We start from the raw sequence: 19740 nt of genomic DNA, 5'->3' as shown, positions 1-19740 counted from the left end.
AATCACGAAAATGAATTTAAAATTTAAATAATATGACAATTAGTCGTTGAAAAACACGCTTTCACAAGACTGTACTCTGTAGATTCTAAGTATCAATCTTCGTCATACTGCGATTGTTGTTTGATATATTCTACAGCGGACCGACTATACTAATATATGCTTAGAAAAAATATTAAACATAGTTAATAGCAGAAAAAAAAATATTACCTAAACTTTGGGAATGTACTCCAGCTTCTCCGTACCCCTCCGAAACGATTTCTTTTCGACCGCTCTCTAAAAGTTGACCGATCTTATTTTTGGCAGCGGTAAGGTCCTCTTCAAGTATGTTTTCCTTGGCTATGACGTTTTCCAGTTCCGTTTCCAATCGTTCTCTTTCTTTTTCCAACGTTTCGGTGTATTTCTAAAAATGAACGTAACAAAATCAAACTATGATTGCATAAGCTTAAAATTACCTATTCTGAGCTCTTAATATCCAGAGCATACAGATCATTTCATTACTAGACGCAAGTGGTTTATAAAAACCAAGGATTTATATATTTTTGTTTGCTAAAGAAAAAGTAGAAGAAGAAATAGAGAAGAAAATGGCAAAAGGTAGACCGGTCCATCTGGCCTTTGTTGATCTAAAGAAAGCATATGACTCAATACCTAGAGTCAAATTATGGGAAGCAATGAATGATCTCGGAATCCGACAAACACTAATAAAAGCAGTTAAAGCACTATACAAAGAAAACAAAGTAGCTATTAAATGTGGAAATAAAGCCTACAATCCATTTAAGACGACAAAAGGACTTCTACAAGGCTGTGCTACGTCCCCTACTCTGTTTAAAATATTCTTGGAAAAGACACTCAAACCATGGAGGAGATACCAGTAAGAGACGAATATCTATACACCTTAAGTTTTGCCGACGATCAAGTAGTCATCGCACAAGATGAAGAAGATCTCAGCTTTATGCTCAGAAAACTAGAAGAAGAATATAAAAACAACGGAATGGAAATAAACTTAGAGAAAACCGAATACCTAACAACAGAAAACAAGGATATGAGAAACCTAGAGATAGACGAGGGAAGACAAATAAATGGAACAGATAAATTCAAGTATTTAGGAACCATAATATCGAACCAGGGAACAACAGAAGAAGATATAAACAACAGACTGAGACAAACAAGAAACTGTATAAGACAACTAAACTCAGTGTTGTGGGATAAGAACATTACGATAAAGACAAAAAAGAGAATATGTAACACCCTGACAAGAAGTATCCTGACATATGGGTCCGAAAACTGGACAATAAACAAGAGAAATAGAGGTAGAATAAGAGCAGTAGAAATGGAATTCCTGAGAAGAAGCTGTAGACTTACAAAAAGAGACAGAATTGAAAACGCAGAGATTAAGCGGAGAATGGGAGTGCAATCAGACATAATTGACTATATAGAGGAGAAGAGACTATCCTGGTACGGCCACGTCAGAAGAGCGGACAGAGGACGCTGGATAAACAAAATCACAGAATGGAGCCCGATTGGAAGAAGAAAGAGAGGAAGACCCCGAAGGTCATTCAGAGATGAAATCGACGAGGCTATGGAGAAAAGAACCCTGCGAGATGGAGACTGGAATGACAGGGAAAATTGGAGAAAACGGTTGAGTGAAGGAAGACAGTGAAAACTGTGGAAATCCTTAGTAGTAGTAAAGAAAAAGTTACAAATTGATTCCTAGCAACACATGTTTGGGGGAATTTAATTGTTCTATAGTTTATGCTGTAATAGTAACATTTCTTGCTTCAGAACGCTTTGCTTATGTGAAATAACATCTCACGGAAGTGTGTCAGTTTAGTGAATGATTTCTGTTACATATGTGATAAAAAAACATTTTGATTACTGAGACGCAACCTCACCTCTGTTGTGAAAACTCTGTATTAACATTTTCTCGGGTTCACAAGGGGAGTCTTCTTCTCTATGTCAGATTAGCATAGCTCTCATTAAACGCAATTCAAATGGACTCTTAGTAGTTTACCATGTAACAAAATATTTATGTTTTATTTCTCAATGTTTAAAAATTTCCTACTGTATATCATAAAAAATACATCTAATAAAATAATTTCCAAACTTAGTAACACTTGGGTCAAGAAGTGAATGAAACATTTAAACAATGTATCAATGTTATCGTAGAAGCCATTGAAATGAAAAATCGTCCCGATTGTCTCAATAAAAGAGACGATATCACCCTTTTATCTCCAATATGAAAAGCTGCCCCTTATCACAACAGAATACCATCTATTGCGTCCAACTCTCCCCTCATCCAAATACTACGTTTGTGAGACATGTCACCGTCGAAGCACATCTTACCATAGAATCGGTAGTAAGGCTTATAGTGAAACGTGTACATGTAAAATCAGGGGACTCAGGAAACTAAGGCTCAAAAAGTCATGATGGAGACTACTATACGGGATCTAGAGATCCAAAAACTTACCTGATTTTCTTCCAACTCGGATTTTAGATCTTCTTTAAGTTGTGTTTCGGTTGCTAGCCTCCTTGTTAGCGAATTTATTTGTTCTTCCAAATTAGTATTATTCTTAGAGTCCAAAATGGCACCGACTGGTTGTTTTGTGGTTAGACTGAGGATGGACTGAGCTTCCTGTTTTAATTTTTCTAGACAAACGGTTAACTCATTCTTCACATCTAAAGAGAAATATATTTTTTATATCTTACAACACATGTAATAGTTAGCTGCAAAATTAAACTCGATTCGCTTAGTTCCTAGTACATATTATGAAATTTTTAGGGCTGATATGTTGTACTTCACGTGGTCAAGCCATACACATGGTTAAATAGTTGGACTATAACCCATACACATTGGAATAAAAATGTGTTTTATACTACATAAAAACAATAAAAATAATTTTTTAAACTAACCATTAAAGCAAGATATGAAAATATAAATGCATATAAACTTTTATGATTTAAAACGCCACTAGCTCTAGAAAAACATTAATATGAATTCATTCAATATTATATAAAAACAAAATAACTCTTACCAATAGAAACATCCTTCGAATCTGCTTCTTCGGGTGAACTACTCTCAATAATATTGATCAAATCAGTGAAGTTGGGCGTAAGATGGACTCTTGTGATATTGAAAGTACTGTCGCTGGTTTTACTGGAGCTCGTAGGGCTCGATCTCGTCAAATTCAGCTCGTCTTCGATTTGGGACATATTCTTGTCGAATCCTTGTTTCAATAGTTCTTCGACGAGTGTATTGTTCAATTCATCCTCGCATTGTGTAAAATATTTCAACAGTTCCCCGAAAAGGTTGTGCATAGAAGCCACTCGTTGCTTCAAGATGTCTCTGACAAATAGATGAAGAGATATAACATATTAATATTGCTCCATTGAACAACAGTAAACCAATGAATGGGTTTTCTTACCTTTCTTTCAAAATTTCCATTTCGTCCTTGTTCAAACTCTCCTCGTCCCTCAATCTACGTCGCTTCGCTCCATCTAAAACTCCATCCAATATCTTCTGATGTTCCTCCTTCAACTTCTCTACCTCTAATCGGTATTTTTCATTCAAAACAATCTTCTCCGCCTCGTGTTTTTCTGTAAATTTATCTCTTATGCGTAGAAGTTCCGATGGCCATTCGTCACTTTCGGGTTCATTGGCAGCCAAACGCTAAAATCATTATTCGATATAGTTTTCATTTAGAAAAGCTTTACGTAAATTTGATGCAACACAAATGTGGTGAAACCATTGTACCTGTATCTGTGCTTCCAGTCCAGCAACAATATCATTCTTGGCAAGAATAACTTGTTCTTGCAGTCTTCTTTCGTAACTCTGAATTACTTCGTTCATTTCGAATTCTTCTGAACTACCCTGTTAAATGCATGCAGGTTATAACAGAACATGAAACGTAACACAACATATATAGTAAGTCTAGAGAATATGTGGTACTTCTTTGTTTTTTTTTGCTACTTTTTGCGTACTGAAATGAGTTTCTGTGGATTGTTATACAACATAGTTATTTTTATTCTCAGTTTTTTACCCTTACCATTTAAAACTCGTTGGTTACTATAATTGTGAAGCATTCAGAAAATAATTAAGACCCAGACGCAGATACAATAAACATATAATGGAACATTTACAAACTTGACGAATGAAAAGTGCTAAGGAAGATATTTGGACCTAAATATTAATGAAAACGGAGTATGGATATCCGGGTACAACCATGAACTCTACCAACTGTTCAAAGAGGCACCGATCTCAGAATTCGTTAAACTTGAGAGACTTTGATGAGCTGGTCATGTAGTGGGAATGTGGCAGCGGACGCGCAAAATTTGCTAGACATGCGAACCTGGAGAAGGTCGACGCGGGACCGGCAAGGTTGAAGGAGGCCAAGTGTCCATATGGGCTGTAGCGCCATTGGAGAAAGAGATAGAGAGAGAACATTTACAAGAAAATGGAGTAGTATAAATGCCAGAATCTGAACAATTAACGAGAATGAATAAATAAACTGTTTTTGACACGGAGGTTTGTCCTAAAAGTATCTGACCTTCGTTCGTAGCTTCGCGCCAATCATTTCTAGTGCCCTCTACTAGATACTAGCGTAATTAGTAACTATTCAAGAACATATTTATATACTAGATACCAACGGCACCTGTCTAGTTAATAATGCATGATTTTGTTGCCATTTTCCTTTTCCATTCGCGCATTTGGACGAATTGACAACAAAGTTTTGCTTTAAATTGAAAAAGAAATCCTCGGGAACTATTCAAATGATGCAAAAGTTATTTGGAGATCATGTATAAGTAAACCCCAGATAAAAGAATGGTTCAATCGGTTTCAAATCTGTGATGACAGTGGCCGCCTTCCCGGTGACCTTCTAGCACAATAACACCAAAAAATATCAAATGTGTTTGTCGTTGGTGCTAAATCTAGAAAGCGTTCTTGGAATTCTGAAAAGTTATGTATTGACAGTGACAATGGACAATTTCTGGGCCAATGACAACTAGTTTTTTAATCAGGATAATACTCCAGCGCATTAATTGAATCTTGTGCAACAGTTTTTAGTATAACAAAAAAGTCACAAAACTAAATATCACTACCATTCTTCGTACACTCCCGACATAGCACTCTGCGGCTGATTATGTGTTACCAAAATGACAGAGAAAGTCATTATAAAAGCTGAATTTCAGAACTGCTTCAGATATTTACATAACTGATAGCAGTATATTCTTATTCGAGCAGGATTGACATCCAACCATGCCTCTGACTGGGTGAAAGCTAAGATACTTTTGGGACAGATCTCGTATTTTAGCAACCTGTATATTAAAAAGAGATTTCAATTCATCAAAGCGATCGCAAGTTTTTGATGAAATATGTAAACTTTTGCACGTTTGGTATAGCGCAAAGGACAGAAAACTATCATATTAAATTGTTTTTGCCGTATTTGACTGTATATCCGCCTGAGTGTCTGACGAAACAGGGATGCTGAAATGACGTCATAACACTCTATTGATACCGATTCAAATAGGAAGGTTACTAGTACAGGAATTATTATTAAACTCAACAGTCTTCCGGATTGAACCCCGTCGATTATCTCCCGAGTCCCCAGAAACTACTACACTGATCAATAATCAATTCATTACTGGTGTTGGAAATAGGGGACGGGTCATTTATACCGTCGATGGTGACGTGGCTTGGAGATTGGTGAGTGGGTTGGCGCGAACATTTCTGGCAGTAAGACTTTGATTGACGGGTGGAGTGGACGGTATTTTCTTTATGAGAGGTCTTTAAGTCGAAGGTAATCGTATGCCGTCATCTCTTTTATTTAGACAATTTGGCCTTTTTTCAATTTCTATGGCTTCTCGGATAATTCTTGGTTTATAGAAGCGGATGAGGGCTATGGTTCTGTAGTTTTCAAAATTAATTTTTGTGTCCAATATGAAGATGGTGTTGACCTAGAGTTGAAATTGAGTCGGAATTGGGAACAGAAATGGAATTTTCATAAATCCTATTTTGAATTCTACGATTTGTTTGGCCTATATAGTATCGTGGGCAGTCTGCACAAGGAATTTCATAAACTTCGTGTTGTTAATTTGGAATGTTGTCTTCGATTGATCGGACAAGGGATCAAAGTTTTTGTTGGGGGACAAATATTGTCTGTATTCCTCTTGATTTTAGAATTTTATCGATTTCGTCAGTGACACCTTTGATGTAACGAAGAAAAGCTTTCGTATGATGAAGGTCTGAGTCTTTGGGTTGAGATTGAGTGGGAGATTGATGTCTGTGAATGCTCCTATTGATGTAATTTCCGCGGTAACCGTTTTGGATGAGGGCTTGTTTTAAACTAGAGACAAGAGTATTAATGGCTGAATTTAAGGGAGGTGATGAGAGTTGGTATGCAAGTAACGATTGGTATGGGTGGGTTTTCGATAAACAGAGTAATGAAAACCTTGGGATTGGTTTTTCTTTATGATAACGTCGAGAAACAATAGGGATGAATCCATGTGGGTTTAAGCATTGATGTGGATACTGCTCGGAAGTCTTCCATAAAGATATTGGCAATTACTGGAGATAGTGGGGAGCCCATTGGGGCACCATTTATTTGTCTGTAGAATTGATTTTGGAAGATGAAAAATTTTTGACGAAGGATGAAGCATTTTCGGCGAGGGGTTGTAGAGTTTTGGCCAATAGTTGTGTAGGGCAGTTGTATGCACTGACAATGGGACGTAGAGGAATATCAGGTTTGTGAATTTTGGGTAGGCCATATATTCGAGGTGTTCTGGAAGACTGTTCACGACGACTTAAGAGATTGTTGTATGTCATTGAATTAGAGATTGATTGATTTATTTATGAGTCAATTTTAATAAAATATTTCTTGTGGGAGGGTTATCGGTTATAAAAGTTGACAAGAAAGAAAAGGATTTTGCTACTTCATCCTATAATGAAAAGGTTTCATATACGAATCCATACACACCATCAGTTCACTAATTAGAACATACGACATCCTCTGTGCAGTTGACTCTTTTAACCAAGAAACGATTGACTGCTGAGCAATCGTAATCAAACCGCTGAGTCAAGAAAAAAAAAAGTAAGTGAAATTGTGCATATTTTCAATCTGTGAGTTATTAATACTGAATTTCATGTATTTATTGCATCGATTCTCATGAATTTGATTTTATTAATATTGATTTTCAAAACCTATTTTATTGGTTTCAGTAGAAAGTGTTTGCCAATTGGTCAGCCACATCTCGGAACCTTTGTCCCATCGACGTATTCTAGATCACTTAGGCGTGTGGTTAACGTCCATTGTATGGCTCTTGTGACAGAGTCTAGTTTGGGGAGAATGTGGTATACAGCTATATTGAAAAGTAACGGAGAAAGCACGCATCCCCGTCTCACTCCATTAAGAAATTCGAATTCCATTGTATGTCACATGTCACGCTGCATTTCTCCTCAGTGTATAGTGACTCGAGAATAGAGATTATCTTTGCGGGATGTTTTTTAGCTTCAGAATTTTTCACACAGCAGCATGTGATAAACTGTCAAAGGCACGCCCGAAATTAACAAAAACCAAGTATAAGAATGAAAAAACTTGTGCGACGACCTTTGTTACTTGACTTTCTCGCCGTATTTACACATAGAAGAACTTGGTTGGACAATATCAGTATCACAATCATAAAATTGTATGCAAAATAGTATGTAAATTTCACATATTTTCTAGTCACACCAGTATTATTATAATAGAGACGTGAATTGATGAAACAAAGTTTGTATTCATACCAAAGATACATTTTTAACCTTTTTTAAAAGCTTGAATTTATACCTACATAATTGATTCTGGTTGAAAAATTTATTAAGTTAGTAAGTAAGAAACTACGGTGAGTCATATACTACATACATACTCCAAAGAATTATAATACGTTTTCGTTTGAAATGTATCTTTGATGTAAATAAATACCTTTTCAATGAACTTCCAAAGTACGCACATCAATTCATATTTCTATCCATATTTTTTTAACCATAAAACATAAATTAATACATTTTTGCGTAACTCAAATTAAGTTACGTTATTTTTATGATATTGTAGTGACGTAATTACTCAAAATGAGACTATTTTGTAAAATTGTCTTAATTGGGATCATAGGGAATCGTGGAAAAATATAGAAACGTACCGAGTGATATAGTAACTTAAATAAGATATTACTTGCCATATTACATGCAAGTTAGTAACTTGTCGTTAGAAATAATTTTACAAAATGGCGCTAGTCAGCCATTTTAAATATTTACGTTAATACACCATCATACAAACAATGTACAGGTGGCTGAAATTATGGTGGAAAAGGACTTAAGAACGAGCACTGTTTATATAAGAAAAGTTTAACTCTCTCTCTCTTATTGTGATGTTATGTTTGCTAATTAATTTCCTGTGGCATTATCACTTGAACCTACCATTCCTGGCTTCATCTAATCAAAGTTAGAGTTAAACTGATCTTTATATATTTTATATATATATATATATATATATATATATATATATATATATATATATATATATATATGCTTATACAGAATGCTTATTTTTGGATTAGACACTGATTATTTTGTACAGTACTGACTGGGCCAATTTTGCACACTTTATTTGGAACAAACAGTAATTACGATAGTGGTTGCCGATTACAATATAGTATTTGTTTTGTTCATTGTAGCAGTCTGACCTGCTACATCCGGACAACCATATCAATGAGTGTATCTTTGGTTCACCCAAAGGAGGGAGCAGAGATTACCAATCCCAGGGCCTATACTGAAAAGAAGAAGCTTTACACTTCAACAAAGAAATTGGAGGTTATAATGATTTCAAGACAAGTGAAGGATGGTTGGAGAGTTGGAAAAATCGGTACGGTGTGCGGAAGCTACAGATATGTGGTGAGAAACTGTCTGCTGACCCAGAAGTTGTCGAAGTCTTCAAAAAGACCTTGCACAGCTTACTAGAAGAAGAAGGAATTACCGGAGACCAGCTTTACAATTGTGACGGAACAGGTCTCAATTATAAAATGCTGCCGACCTACACTCTGGCCTCAAAACAAGAAGTCAGTGCACCAGGATTCAAGAAGAAAAAAGAAAGAGTGACAATTTTAGTCTGCAGCAACGCTACAGGATTTCACAAACTCCCTCTAGGATTTATCGGAAAGTCAAAAAAACCTAGGGCTTTCAAAAACTTTAGAGACTTTTCTTTACTGCCAGTTTGGTACCGTCATTAAAAAAGTGTTTGGATGAACAGTCTTCTATTCAAAGAGTGGTTTCACAATCAAAGGTTGAAAAATATTTAGCAAAAAATAATCTACTGAGAAAGGCAGTCATGCTGTTGGACAACGCACTCTCTCATCCCGACCCAGAAGAACTAAAAGATGGCGAAATAAAGTGTCTTTTTTGCCGCCAAATGTGACATCCCTCTGTCAGCCTATGGACCAAGGTGTTATAGAATCTAGAAAACGTGTCTATCGACGAAAGTTTATGACGGCATTGATTGCTGGAAGGGATGAAGGAGAAAACCTTACAGAGACTCTAAAAAAAGTGGACATGTTGGATTTGGTGATGTGAGTGGCACAAGCATGATGAAATAAAACCAACAACAATGGTAAGATCATGGAGGAAGCTGTTAGACCACAAAACATCTGATGAGTGGACGGGAGAAAAACCAGAGGAAGGTACCAATGAAGATTTCAACGAAGAAGAGATCGCTGAACTAGTAAAGTACCTGCCGGGATGTGAAAAAATAAAGGAAGACTATGTTAACAAGTGGTTGAGTGCAGAAGAACGAATTAACACATGGCGATATATTGAACATGGTGTACCATAATGATGATATAAACTCGACAACGAAGGGGATGAAAGCGCTGACAAAAATCCGGTGGTATTGAGCCACTCCGAAGCATTTAGTCGTTCGAGGCTCTGCTGTGCTACGTTGAAAGTCAAGAAGATATTTGTGCAAGTGACGTGATGCTCTTAAAAAGGATGAGAGACATGGCTTCAAAAAAACGTGTACCGTGTGGCAAGCAGCAGAAAATAACCAATGTTTTCAAAAACTAATGTGTAAGTTGTGTAACCTTTTGTTTTTAGTATGGAACATATAGTATGTACGTACTAAGTTTATAAACATTTAATTTTTGTTTATAAGAACAGAAATACAGCTTGAAAACTCTAGGTTTTTGGTTTTTATTTTACCTATGTAATATATGTATGTATTGTATTTTAGTCCTAATATTAAATACCTAAAACGCTATAAACTATGTATTGTAAAAAATTCAGGCCGTTTACAGCTATACAGCGTTCCAAGTTAAGAAAATAACATTGCGGAGATAGGGCCATGTATTTCTTATGGACGATAGAAGCGCAGCGATGCCACGATGAACGCAAGCACGATTCAGGGTTGTATAATTTGTATTTATGTTTTCACAGACATGAATTAAATTAACGTTTTTTAACTTAATTGACCAAAAGTGCCCATTCGAAACAAGAGATGAAAAGTAGGGAAAATGATTTTAATTAAATAAATAGTATTTACAAAAGATAATTTTATTTTATCTTATTTTAATTATAGTAACGACAGTTTATTTGTTTTTCGGTAAGAATATCATACCATGAATCATAGAAATCAGTAGAAAATATTGCTTAGTTAAATCATGCACTTTGCCGGCTATTAAAGATTTAAAAGCAAATAAACGGACCGCTTGGAATGCATATATCTAATTACTAATTGCAACTTAAAATAATACGGTGTGCGTATGTCAGCGATTTTATGTCGTTCTCTGAGACTACATAATGATAATAAGGCTTTGTGGTTCTTCAGTTGTTATTCTGACTTTACAGTTAAATGTTAATTGAAAATGGAAATTCGAAAAATATATCGACAATCTAGTAAACCGCATTCCTGAGAGTTTTGGCAACACTGATCTCCATAAGCCTAATGTTATTTTCTTAACGTGAAACGCTCTTATAAATATTTTTAAATAGTCTTGATATCCGGATTTTTTCATATTCGGATCACTCGGTCGCCACATTGATCCGGATGTGGCAGGTTTTACTGTATAATATTCGATGCTGTGTTAAACATTACAGGTACCTTTCAACTTGGACTTCCATTTTTATTTACGCCCAGTATATTTCTGATAGTTTTAAAATGCTGCAAAGCGTAAAGCTTCCAAAACAAATAAAAATGATTTATTTATGAGACTTATTGTTTAATTGTTACAAATGAAAATGTGATTGAGAAACGAAATAAAAAAGAAATCCGCGAATTCTAAAAAAATTATTTTAATAAAACCACTTAACTGTTTGAACCTTTTCTTGTTATATATCTAATACAAAAATAAGCGTACTTTATTAAGAATAACTGACACCACATTTAAATAAATGACTTTAAACTTTACCACTTCTTGCACTGTTGAACTTATACTTAGATGCTGCTTCTCGGCGATTTCCAGTTGATTTCTCAAGTTTTCCAGTTCCTCCTCGTATTTTTCTTTGATTTGATTTAACTTTTCTTCATATCTGGCCTATAAGACAGTATACATTGTTAATATACAATACAGTTTTAAATTGAGGCGAAAAAGAAAGAAAGTAAGATATCGAAAGGTAAAGTGGTAGAAGTTAAAGGATACATACTTGGCAAAAGTCTTCAAGAGTAGAGTGCTGGAAGAGTTTGAGGAAAAAGATATGATAAATGACTGGTGGTAACCTAACAGCGAAGTTGTGGTATGAGTGGGAAAATGTTAGGAATAACATCTGGGAAAGGGCCTCCTAGAGACAAAAAGAACTTGGTGGTGGAACGATAAAGTGCAACAGAAGGTTAAGGAGAAGAGACGGGCTAGAAAGACGTATGACAAGTCTAAAAGAGAGGAAGATAAGGATACATACTAGGTAGCAAACAGTTTTTACATGAAAGTACTAAAATTACCTCAAGAAGTGTCAGTCAATAATCTTATATGCAAATGACGTAAGGGGGCAGTATCACATATCACTAATTTAAAATCTGTTTAGAGTCTGGGAAAATTTTATATTTTGAGAGTATTTTAAGCCAAGCCCCCCCCCCGCATGCGCAGTAGCGGACTATAAGGTTATAATTTTGGTTTAAAATGACGACTGTAGTATTCTATTTTCGTGGATTTAAAATGGTGCCATATGTCAAATGTCATCTGTCACTTCTTAAACAGTCAAATTATCTTATTAAATATCCTTAATCTTTTAGCGCCTAAACTGCATAACGTAGATTGATGTGCAAGGTGTTAGGTGATAGAATTTAACAAATAGAATAAAATGTATATATATTATTTACCTCAATATCCGCCAATTTAGTTACGTTCTCGTCTATGTGTATATTTTCTTCTATTTGCGGTTTAATTGTTGCTGCGGAAATGCTATGTTTGAGCAAGTTACTCAAATGTGATTTGTTAATTTCTCTTTTCAGATTCGAAAAATCGTCGTCAGTCATCGCGTCCAGGTCGCATTTGGTTATCTAGAACAAAAAATAAAATAATTCTGATGGAACAAAATCGTTGCATATTGGAAGCATAGCTTTCATGGCGGGCTACGGACTGAATGTATTAATCGGTGTGGTGGATCGCGAAGAGGTATGAAAAAATAAAAACGACGGAAATGCAATGAAACGCAATGTAACGACAGAAACGCAATTAAATGAGATCGCGCGACCACACACTATGTGGAGTAGTAAAGAAGATAAAATAAAATAAACTAAATTCAAAATAAAATCAAATTAAATAAACTAAAATTAAATAAAATAAAGATCTCAGAAGAGAAGTACATCCATCGGAGAAAAAAGCGAACTTATGAAAATAGAATATTGGAAGAACTTGAGGCATTAAAAAAGGGAAATCAAACAAGAAAATTCTATAAAAATCTAAATAAAGCAAGAAAAGAATTTAAACCAAGGATCGGACTATGTAAGGATAAGGAGGGGCATATACTCAATACAAAAGAAGAAGTATTGAAAAGGTGGGTGGAACACTATAAAGAACTGCTTACTATCGAAGTAGAAGATCCAAATCAACCACCCCCAGGAGCAAACAACAATACACCATTGGAGCCTCCATCAATTCAGGAAGTACGGGATGCAATAAAACACCTAAAAAATAATAAATCTCCAGGAAGTGATGGTATACCCGCGGAACTTATTAAATGTGGAGGTGCTACTCTGACTCATCATATATATAAAATCATACTGAGAGCCTGGAATGAGGAACAAATCCCAGAAGAGTGGTGTATTGGGATCGTTTGCCCGTTACACAAAAAGGGCGATGAATTAGAATGTAGAAACTATAGGGGAATAACCCTCCTTAATACAGCATACAAAATATTTTCGAGTATTTTATATGGTCGCCTGAGTGAATATTCAGAGGAGCTTCTTGGCGAATATCAAAGTGGTTTTAGGCCTGGTCGATCAACAACAGACCAGATCTTTGTGCTAAGGCAAATACTGGAAAAAACCAATGAATTCAATATCGACACATACCATCTTTTCGTAGATTTTAAATCGGCCTATGATAGTGTCCTAAGAAATAAATTGTATGAAGCCATGGATGAATTCCACATCCCCGATAAACTGATAAGATTGGTTAAGGCTACAATGCGTAAAGTTGTTTGCAAAGTCGAAATACAGAGCGAACAATCACAGGCATTTGAAACGCATGTTGGGCTGCGACAGGGAGATGCGCTGGCGTGTCTCCTTTTCAACATAGCTTTGGAAAAGGCGGTCAGGGATGCCCAAATAGACAGCAGAGGAAACATTTTTAATAAATCATCCCAAATTTTGGCATATGCAGATGATCTAGTTGCCCGCACAACACGCAAGCTAGAAGAAATGTATACCACCTTGTCAAACGCTTCAAAAAATATGGGCCTGCAAGTAAATGAAAATAAAACTAAGATAATGGCATCAACACCCAACAATAGAGCCAGAAACATCGGCCACCAATTCACGGTTGATAATTCTACCTTTGAAGTGGTGGACAAATTCACATACTTAGGCTCCCTGATCACCAATGAGAACGTCATGACGGAAGAAATCAAGCGAAGAATAATCCTAGCAAACAAATGCTATTTTGGACTGAGTAGACATATGAGAAGCAGAAACTTAAGCCAAAAAACAAAAATAACCATATACAAAACCCTTATACAACCAGTGTTGACATATGGGTCGGAGACATGGACCATTTCCAAGGCAGATGAAAATATCCTGCTTATATTTGAACGAAGGATCCTGAGAAGAATATTTGGTGGCATCTGTGAAAATGGTGTTTGGAGAAGGAGGTACAACTACGAGATATATCACAGATATAAACATATATTTGGTAGTAAAGACGTAGTATCCTTTATAAAAATAAGATGGGCAGGACATCTGGCAAGATCACAGCAGAACAACCCTCCTAGAAGAATCCTTATGTCACAACCTGTGGGAAGTAGAAATAGGGGTAGACCAAAACTCAGATGGAGGGATGGTGTAGCTGAGGATGGTAGACAAATAGGTGCAGCAAACTGGCAACAGTTGGCAATGGATAGAACTGACTGGCGTAATAGACTTGGGAAGGTCGAGGCTCTTTTATAGGGCTGTAGCACCAATGATGATGATGATGAAAATTAAATAAAATAAATTAAAATTAAAATAAAAAAATTAAATTGAAATAAAATAAAATTAAAAATAAAATAAATCAAGAATAAAATAAATCAAGAATAAAATAAATTAAATTTAAATAAACTAAATACTCCAGTCGTCAGAGACGAAAATGTTTCTGAACATCTAAACATCATAAAAACAAGCTGTTATTTGCTGAGAATGTCAATTCGCGGGCGCCAAAAAGATGCAAAAAAGTTTACCACTTTTATCCCTGGGCTTTCCCCTAAAAGCCCCCTCGTAGAGAGGGAAAACGGAAAAAAATCGATTTACCAAGAATATGTACTCCATAGAAAAAAATGTTTATCAAATGAAAAATGTAGCTAAGATAATTTTAAACAAAAACGTTTATCATCATTTTTTGCGTAGAATAAACCGTTCTCTCAGAAACAACGATTGAAGAGATCGGCGATTTGGAATGTCAGTTACGCGCGCGAAACCAATGTTAAATAAAATTTGTAGCAGCTCGAAGGTAAAAATTCAATATCTTTTTATCCGAGTATCCTATCGACAAAAATCAAGATGCGTTTTAAAGATAGAGTGCAGCTTTCGTATGAAAATTTTGTATTTTGCTCAAATAAACTTAGTTTTTATAAAGGTGTTAAATAAATAAACGATTTTTGCCATTTTTGATGATTTTTTATATAGTGAGAAGATAAAATCTTAGCCTCCTGTCAACTTGTTTATTTTAAAAATATATAAAAATCGCTCGAAAACGTTGATTTTTAAATTTATTCTAATATCTAATGATATCAAAGTTACTTGATACCATTCTTCTTCTTCTTCAGGTTCCTTCTCCTGTCGGAAATTGAAAATCATCATCGCTTTTTTAATTTTATTGGCCGCGCTTCTGAATAATTCTAATGAGCTGCAACCGAACCACTCTCTCAAATTTCTTAGCCAGGATATTTTGAGTCGTCCTGGGTTTCTCTTCCCTTGTATCTACCCTTGCATAATTAATCTAAGTAATACGTACTTCTCGCCCCTCATTATATGACCCAGATATTGAATCTTTCTAATTTTAACAGTTTTTATGACTTCACATTCTTTCTTCATTCTTTCTAACACCTCTATATTAGTTACTTTTTCAGTCCACGATATTCTGTGGATTCTCCTGTAGCACCATATCTCAAAGGAGTTTAATTTTTTGATTTCAGACTGTTTTATTGTCCACGCTTCCATGCCATATAGTAAAGTAGAAAAAACGTAACAACGTAGCATTCTTGTGCGGATCTCTAGATTAAGGTTACGGTTGCAAAGTAAGTTCTTCAATTTTATGAACGTGTTTCTTGCCATTTCTATTCTAGATCTGATTTCTTTTGTTTAATCTCCATCTTCGGTTAGCCACGTTCCTAAATATTTATATGTTGTTACTCTTTCGATCGTTGTATTATTGATGATCAGATTATCTACATTTTGTGGTTTTTTTGAGAATATACCATTAGATATTAGAATAAGTCTAAAAATCGACGTGTTCTAAAATAAACGTGTTGATCGGGGTGGGGGTAAGACTTTATCCTTCCACTGTATAGACACTGTATAGAAAAAATTTAGAATCTTTAATTTATTTGATTATTTAAATTATTTATTGGTCCGTTTAAGCATTAGAAATTCCTAAATTTCGAATATTTATTGATGCATTGTGTAATTCCTATCCTATTTTTCTATTTTCTATATAATAATTTGGCGAAATGTACATAAAATGATTTAATCTTACCTTATTAAAAATACTGTTCAGTTCATTTTGTAGATTAATAATATCTTTTTTGTTGAGATTCATTTGGACGTCTCCTTCGGGTCCCGGAACGTGCGGAAAAGGGAGGTCTGAGTTCAGTTCGGCTTCTGAACAACTCGAACTCGACATCTTTCTGCTGTGTTGGCTGTAAATTTCTTCCGAATAACTAAAAAAAAATTATTACCTACCGAAGACAAAAACTGCACTTTTCAATGAATTCGACATGAAGGTATTTTCCCAGTGGTAGAGAAATACTAGAAGAAAAAATCTCTAGCGGGCATGACATGCGTGTAGGATTTACATCGTACATTTACATAGAGAAAGAGACAGAGACAAAGGGAACAAGGGAGAAAAAGCGAGAATAGGCAATAAAATAAAATAAATGAAATAAAGTATCCAGTGTGTTCTTACAAAGGGCAGAGTCAGTAAACAATAGGCGGCAATAGAAGAATATGCAATTGTAACATTGTTAAGAACATTTGCATTATCATATAAAATTGAAGAATTCTAGAGAACTTGAACTGAATTGAAAAATTCCGACATTTTCATCTACCACTCAGTTACTATACAGTGTGTAAAAGCCAAATGGAATAAATTCATTATTTAGGTTACTGTACATATTTATAAAAAATCCCGAAACACGTCAAATTTAAATTATAACTTGACATTCTTTAACGTGAAAATGCAACCCCTACCTTCAAACCCCTTAGAATGACAGGTACAACCCCCAATTTTTAAAATAGGAAGTATAGGCTTGTGATATATCGTTTTAAAGGTCTTTTCATTCTCCATTCAAAAATGTTGTCGCTTTCAAGTTTATTAAGATTAATTAAGATAAAATAAATTAAAATCATGTGGTTACCGAAATTCGCTAAAATATACTCAAAACTTATTTCCCGTTTAGGTCTTGATAATGAGAAAGTGAACAAAAACCATAGCAATGTGGTTTTTATATGGTAACCATTAAAAAACTTTCCTACTAAAGAATTAAAGAACTAAAGAAACTAAAGAATTTCCGTGGCAACGTTATTTTAAAACGCATTAGTAAATTGTTTTATTTAAGTTGTCAGTATTTTAATTTAAGTAAAAAGTTCGTTCAATTCAATTCTGAAAAATGGTTAGATTAACGGAAATGCATAAAATAACAGTTTTACAAATGATTGGTTACGGAGATAACATCCGAACACAACAGGAAGTAACTGGCCTATTTCATGAGAAATTTCCTAATTTACCGCCTATTTCCCAAGGAACAATAAGTAAAATAGAGAAGCAGTTTCGCGAGTTTGGTCATGTAAGGCAGATAAAAAAAGCAGCTGCCAATGCACTGAGTGATGAACTCAAATTAGATGTGTTGCTTGAGTTTCAGGAAAATCCACATACATCGAGTAGACAGGCATCCACTACATTCAATGCTAGCCATACATCGATAGTAAACATATTAAAAGAAAATAAATTGCATCCCTATACCGCTACTGGGCCACGGAAAATCCTCACTGGATGAGAGAAGAACACACTCAATACCCTCAAAAGGTTAATGTTTGGGCAGGGATTGTAGGAAACAATATCATTGGTCCCTTTTTCATTGAGGCCAACTTGAATGGCAACAATTATTTGGCACTACTTCAAAATGATGTCATTCCAACGTTGGCAAATTTATATCCTGATCCAGGAAACCCTCAAGTTCCAGCGAATACGATATGGTTTCAGCAGGATGGAGCACCACCACATTACCAACTTAATATCCGGCAGTACCTCGATACAATATTTCCCAATCGGTGGATAGGGAGGCGAGGATCGATTGAATGGCCAGCGCGATCACCTGATCTTACATTATTAGATTTCTTTTTATGGGGATATGTGAAGAGCCATGTGTACAAAACTAAACCTTCTGATTTAAATGACTTAAAAAAACGAATAACGCTTGCGATTAGGTCGATCACGCCTGTTATGTTAAATAATGTTAGAAGACAGTTTTATTTGAGATTAGGATGTTGCCAAGACGTTCTACACTACTTCTTTTTCGTGTTCTACATTTTATTACGTTTTGCATTACATTTTAGTTTTTGATTGTATTGTAGCGAATTTCGGTAACCACATGATTTTAATTTATTTTATCTTAATTAATCTTAATAAACTTGAAAGCGACAACATTTTTGAATGGAGAATGAAAAGACCTTTCAAACGATATATCACAAGCCTATACTTCTTATTTTAAAAATTGGGGGTTGTACCTGCCATTCTAGGGGGGTTGAAGGTAGGGGTTGCATTTTCACGTTAAAGAATGTCAAGTTATGATTTAAATTTGACGTGTTTCGGGATTTTTTATAAATATGTACAGTAACCTAAATAATGAATTTATTCCATTTGGCTTTTACACACTATATACAATCATCATCTTCAAACCCTATATCGTATTGCATTTTTCTTTTACTACCAGCTAAGTGTTCTATATATTATTTTACTGGCAAGTCTTATTAACGTTTCCGCATGTCAATTGTCGTGATTTTGTTACTAATTAAATAATTAGTTCCCACCTCTATTTTTAATAGATTCTCTGGTCATTATTGGGTTTCAGCAAATGGTATTTTTTGTTAAAATTTAATATTAACTACTATTGTATTATGTTGCATATATCGACGGCTGAAAGGCAAAAATTACCAATTACCTTCAAAAATTTTGAAAAAAAATTCATAAAACGTGATTTAGTGGTTTTATTGTCATAATTCCAACGAACTTTAAATGCAGTTTCGATTTTATAAACTGTGATTTGAAAACTATGTATTTTTTAAATAGTTTATGAAATAGTGTCGGTTATGAAATATGTCGGGTATTTTTTTACCTTCAACTGGAAAAAAATACCCAAGGTGATTGATTTTTATTATTGAAACTGGTAAAATTGACTAAACGTGATACATTTTTGACTGTATTTTAAGAAATGTAACCTATCCGAAAAGCATGCATGTTTTGTAACAGGTAAAATGGTTGAACTGATCACTTATGTGATCAATCAGTGTCTAAATGGACACCCAGTACCAGAACAATGGAGAACGGCATACATGTCCTCAATACACAAAAAGGGGGACAAAAGGAATTGTAATAATTATATAGGCATATCGGTAACCAGCACCCTGAGCAGACTGTATGGACGAATTTTGAGAAATATGATCGAGGAAGAATATAAGCACAATGAAGAGGAAGAACAAAGGGGGTTCCGTGCAGGAAGATCGTGCACCGATAACGTATTTTGTCTTAAACAAATAATAGAAAAAAAATCGGCTAAGAATCTAGAAACTCATATTACTTTTGTAGACCTGCAAAATGCATATG

The 19740-nt window shown here is 34.9% G+C and overlaps 1 protein-coding gene across 3 annotated transcripts in view; it reads right to left on the bottom strand.

Annotated features, from left to right (window-relative positions):
• The window catches only part of Plp (Pericentrin-like protein), a 147968-nt gene that overhangs the window by 99514 nt on the left and 28714 nt on the right, over positions 1-19740 (bottom strand). For 2 of the 3 annotated variants that reach the window (XM_072539956.1, XM_072539957.1), the window contains exons 7-14: positions 16396-16579; positions 12327-12506; positions 11422-11547; positions 3749-3865; positions 3420-3664; positions 3030-3340; positions 2465-2673; positions 208-400 (exon numbers count right to left, since the gene is read on the bottom strand). In XM_072539956.1, the coding sequence (XP_072396057.1) occupies positions 208-400; positions 2465-2673; positions 3030-3340; positions 3420-3664; positions 3749-3865; positions 11422-11547; positions 12327-12506; positions 16396-16579 (1565 nt within the window). The remainder of the gene's footprint in view (positions 1-207; positions 401-2464; positions 2674-3029; positions 3341-3419; positions 3665-3748; positions 3866-11421; positions 11548-12326; positions 12507-16395; positions 16580-19740) is intronic. The other variant, XM_072539958.1, reaches the window with a different exon arrangement.

This window comes from Diabrotica undecimpunctata, chromosome 8 (genome assembly GCF_040954645.1).
Source record: "Diabrotica undecimpunctata isolate CICGRU chromosome 8, icDiaUnde3, whole genome shotgun sequence".
NCBI classification, from domain to species: domain Eukaryota; kingdom Metazoa; phylum Arthropoda; class Insecta; order Coleoptera; family Chrysomelidae; genus Diabrotica; species Diabrotica undecimpunctata.
Note: the sequence above shows the minus strand (reverse complement) of the source record. Positions and strands in the feature narration are given on the sequence as shown.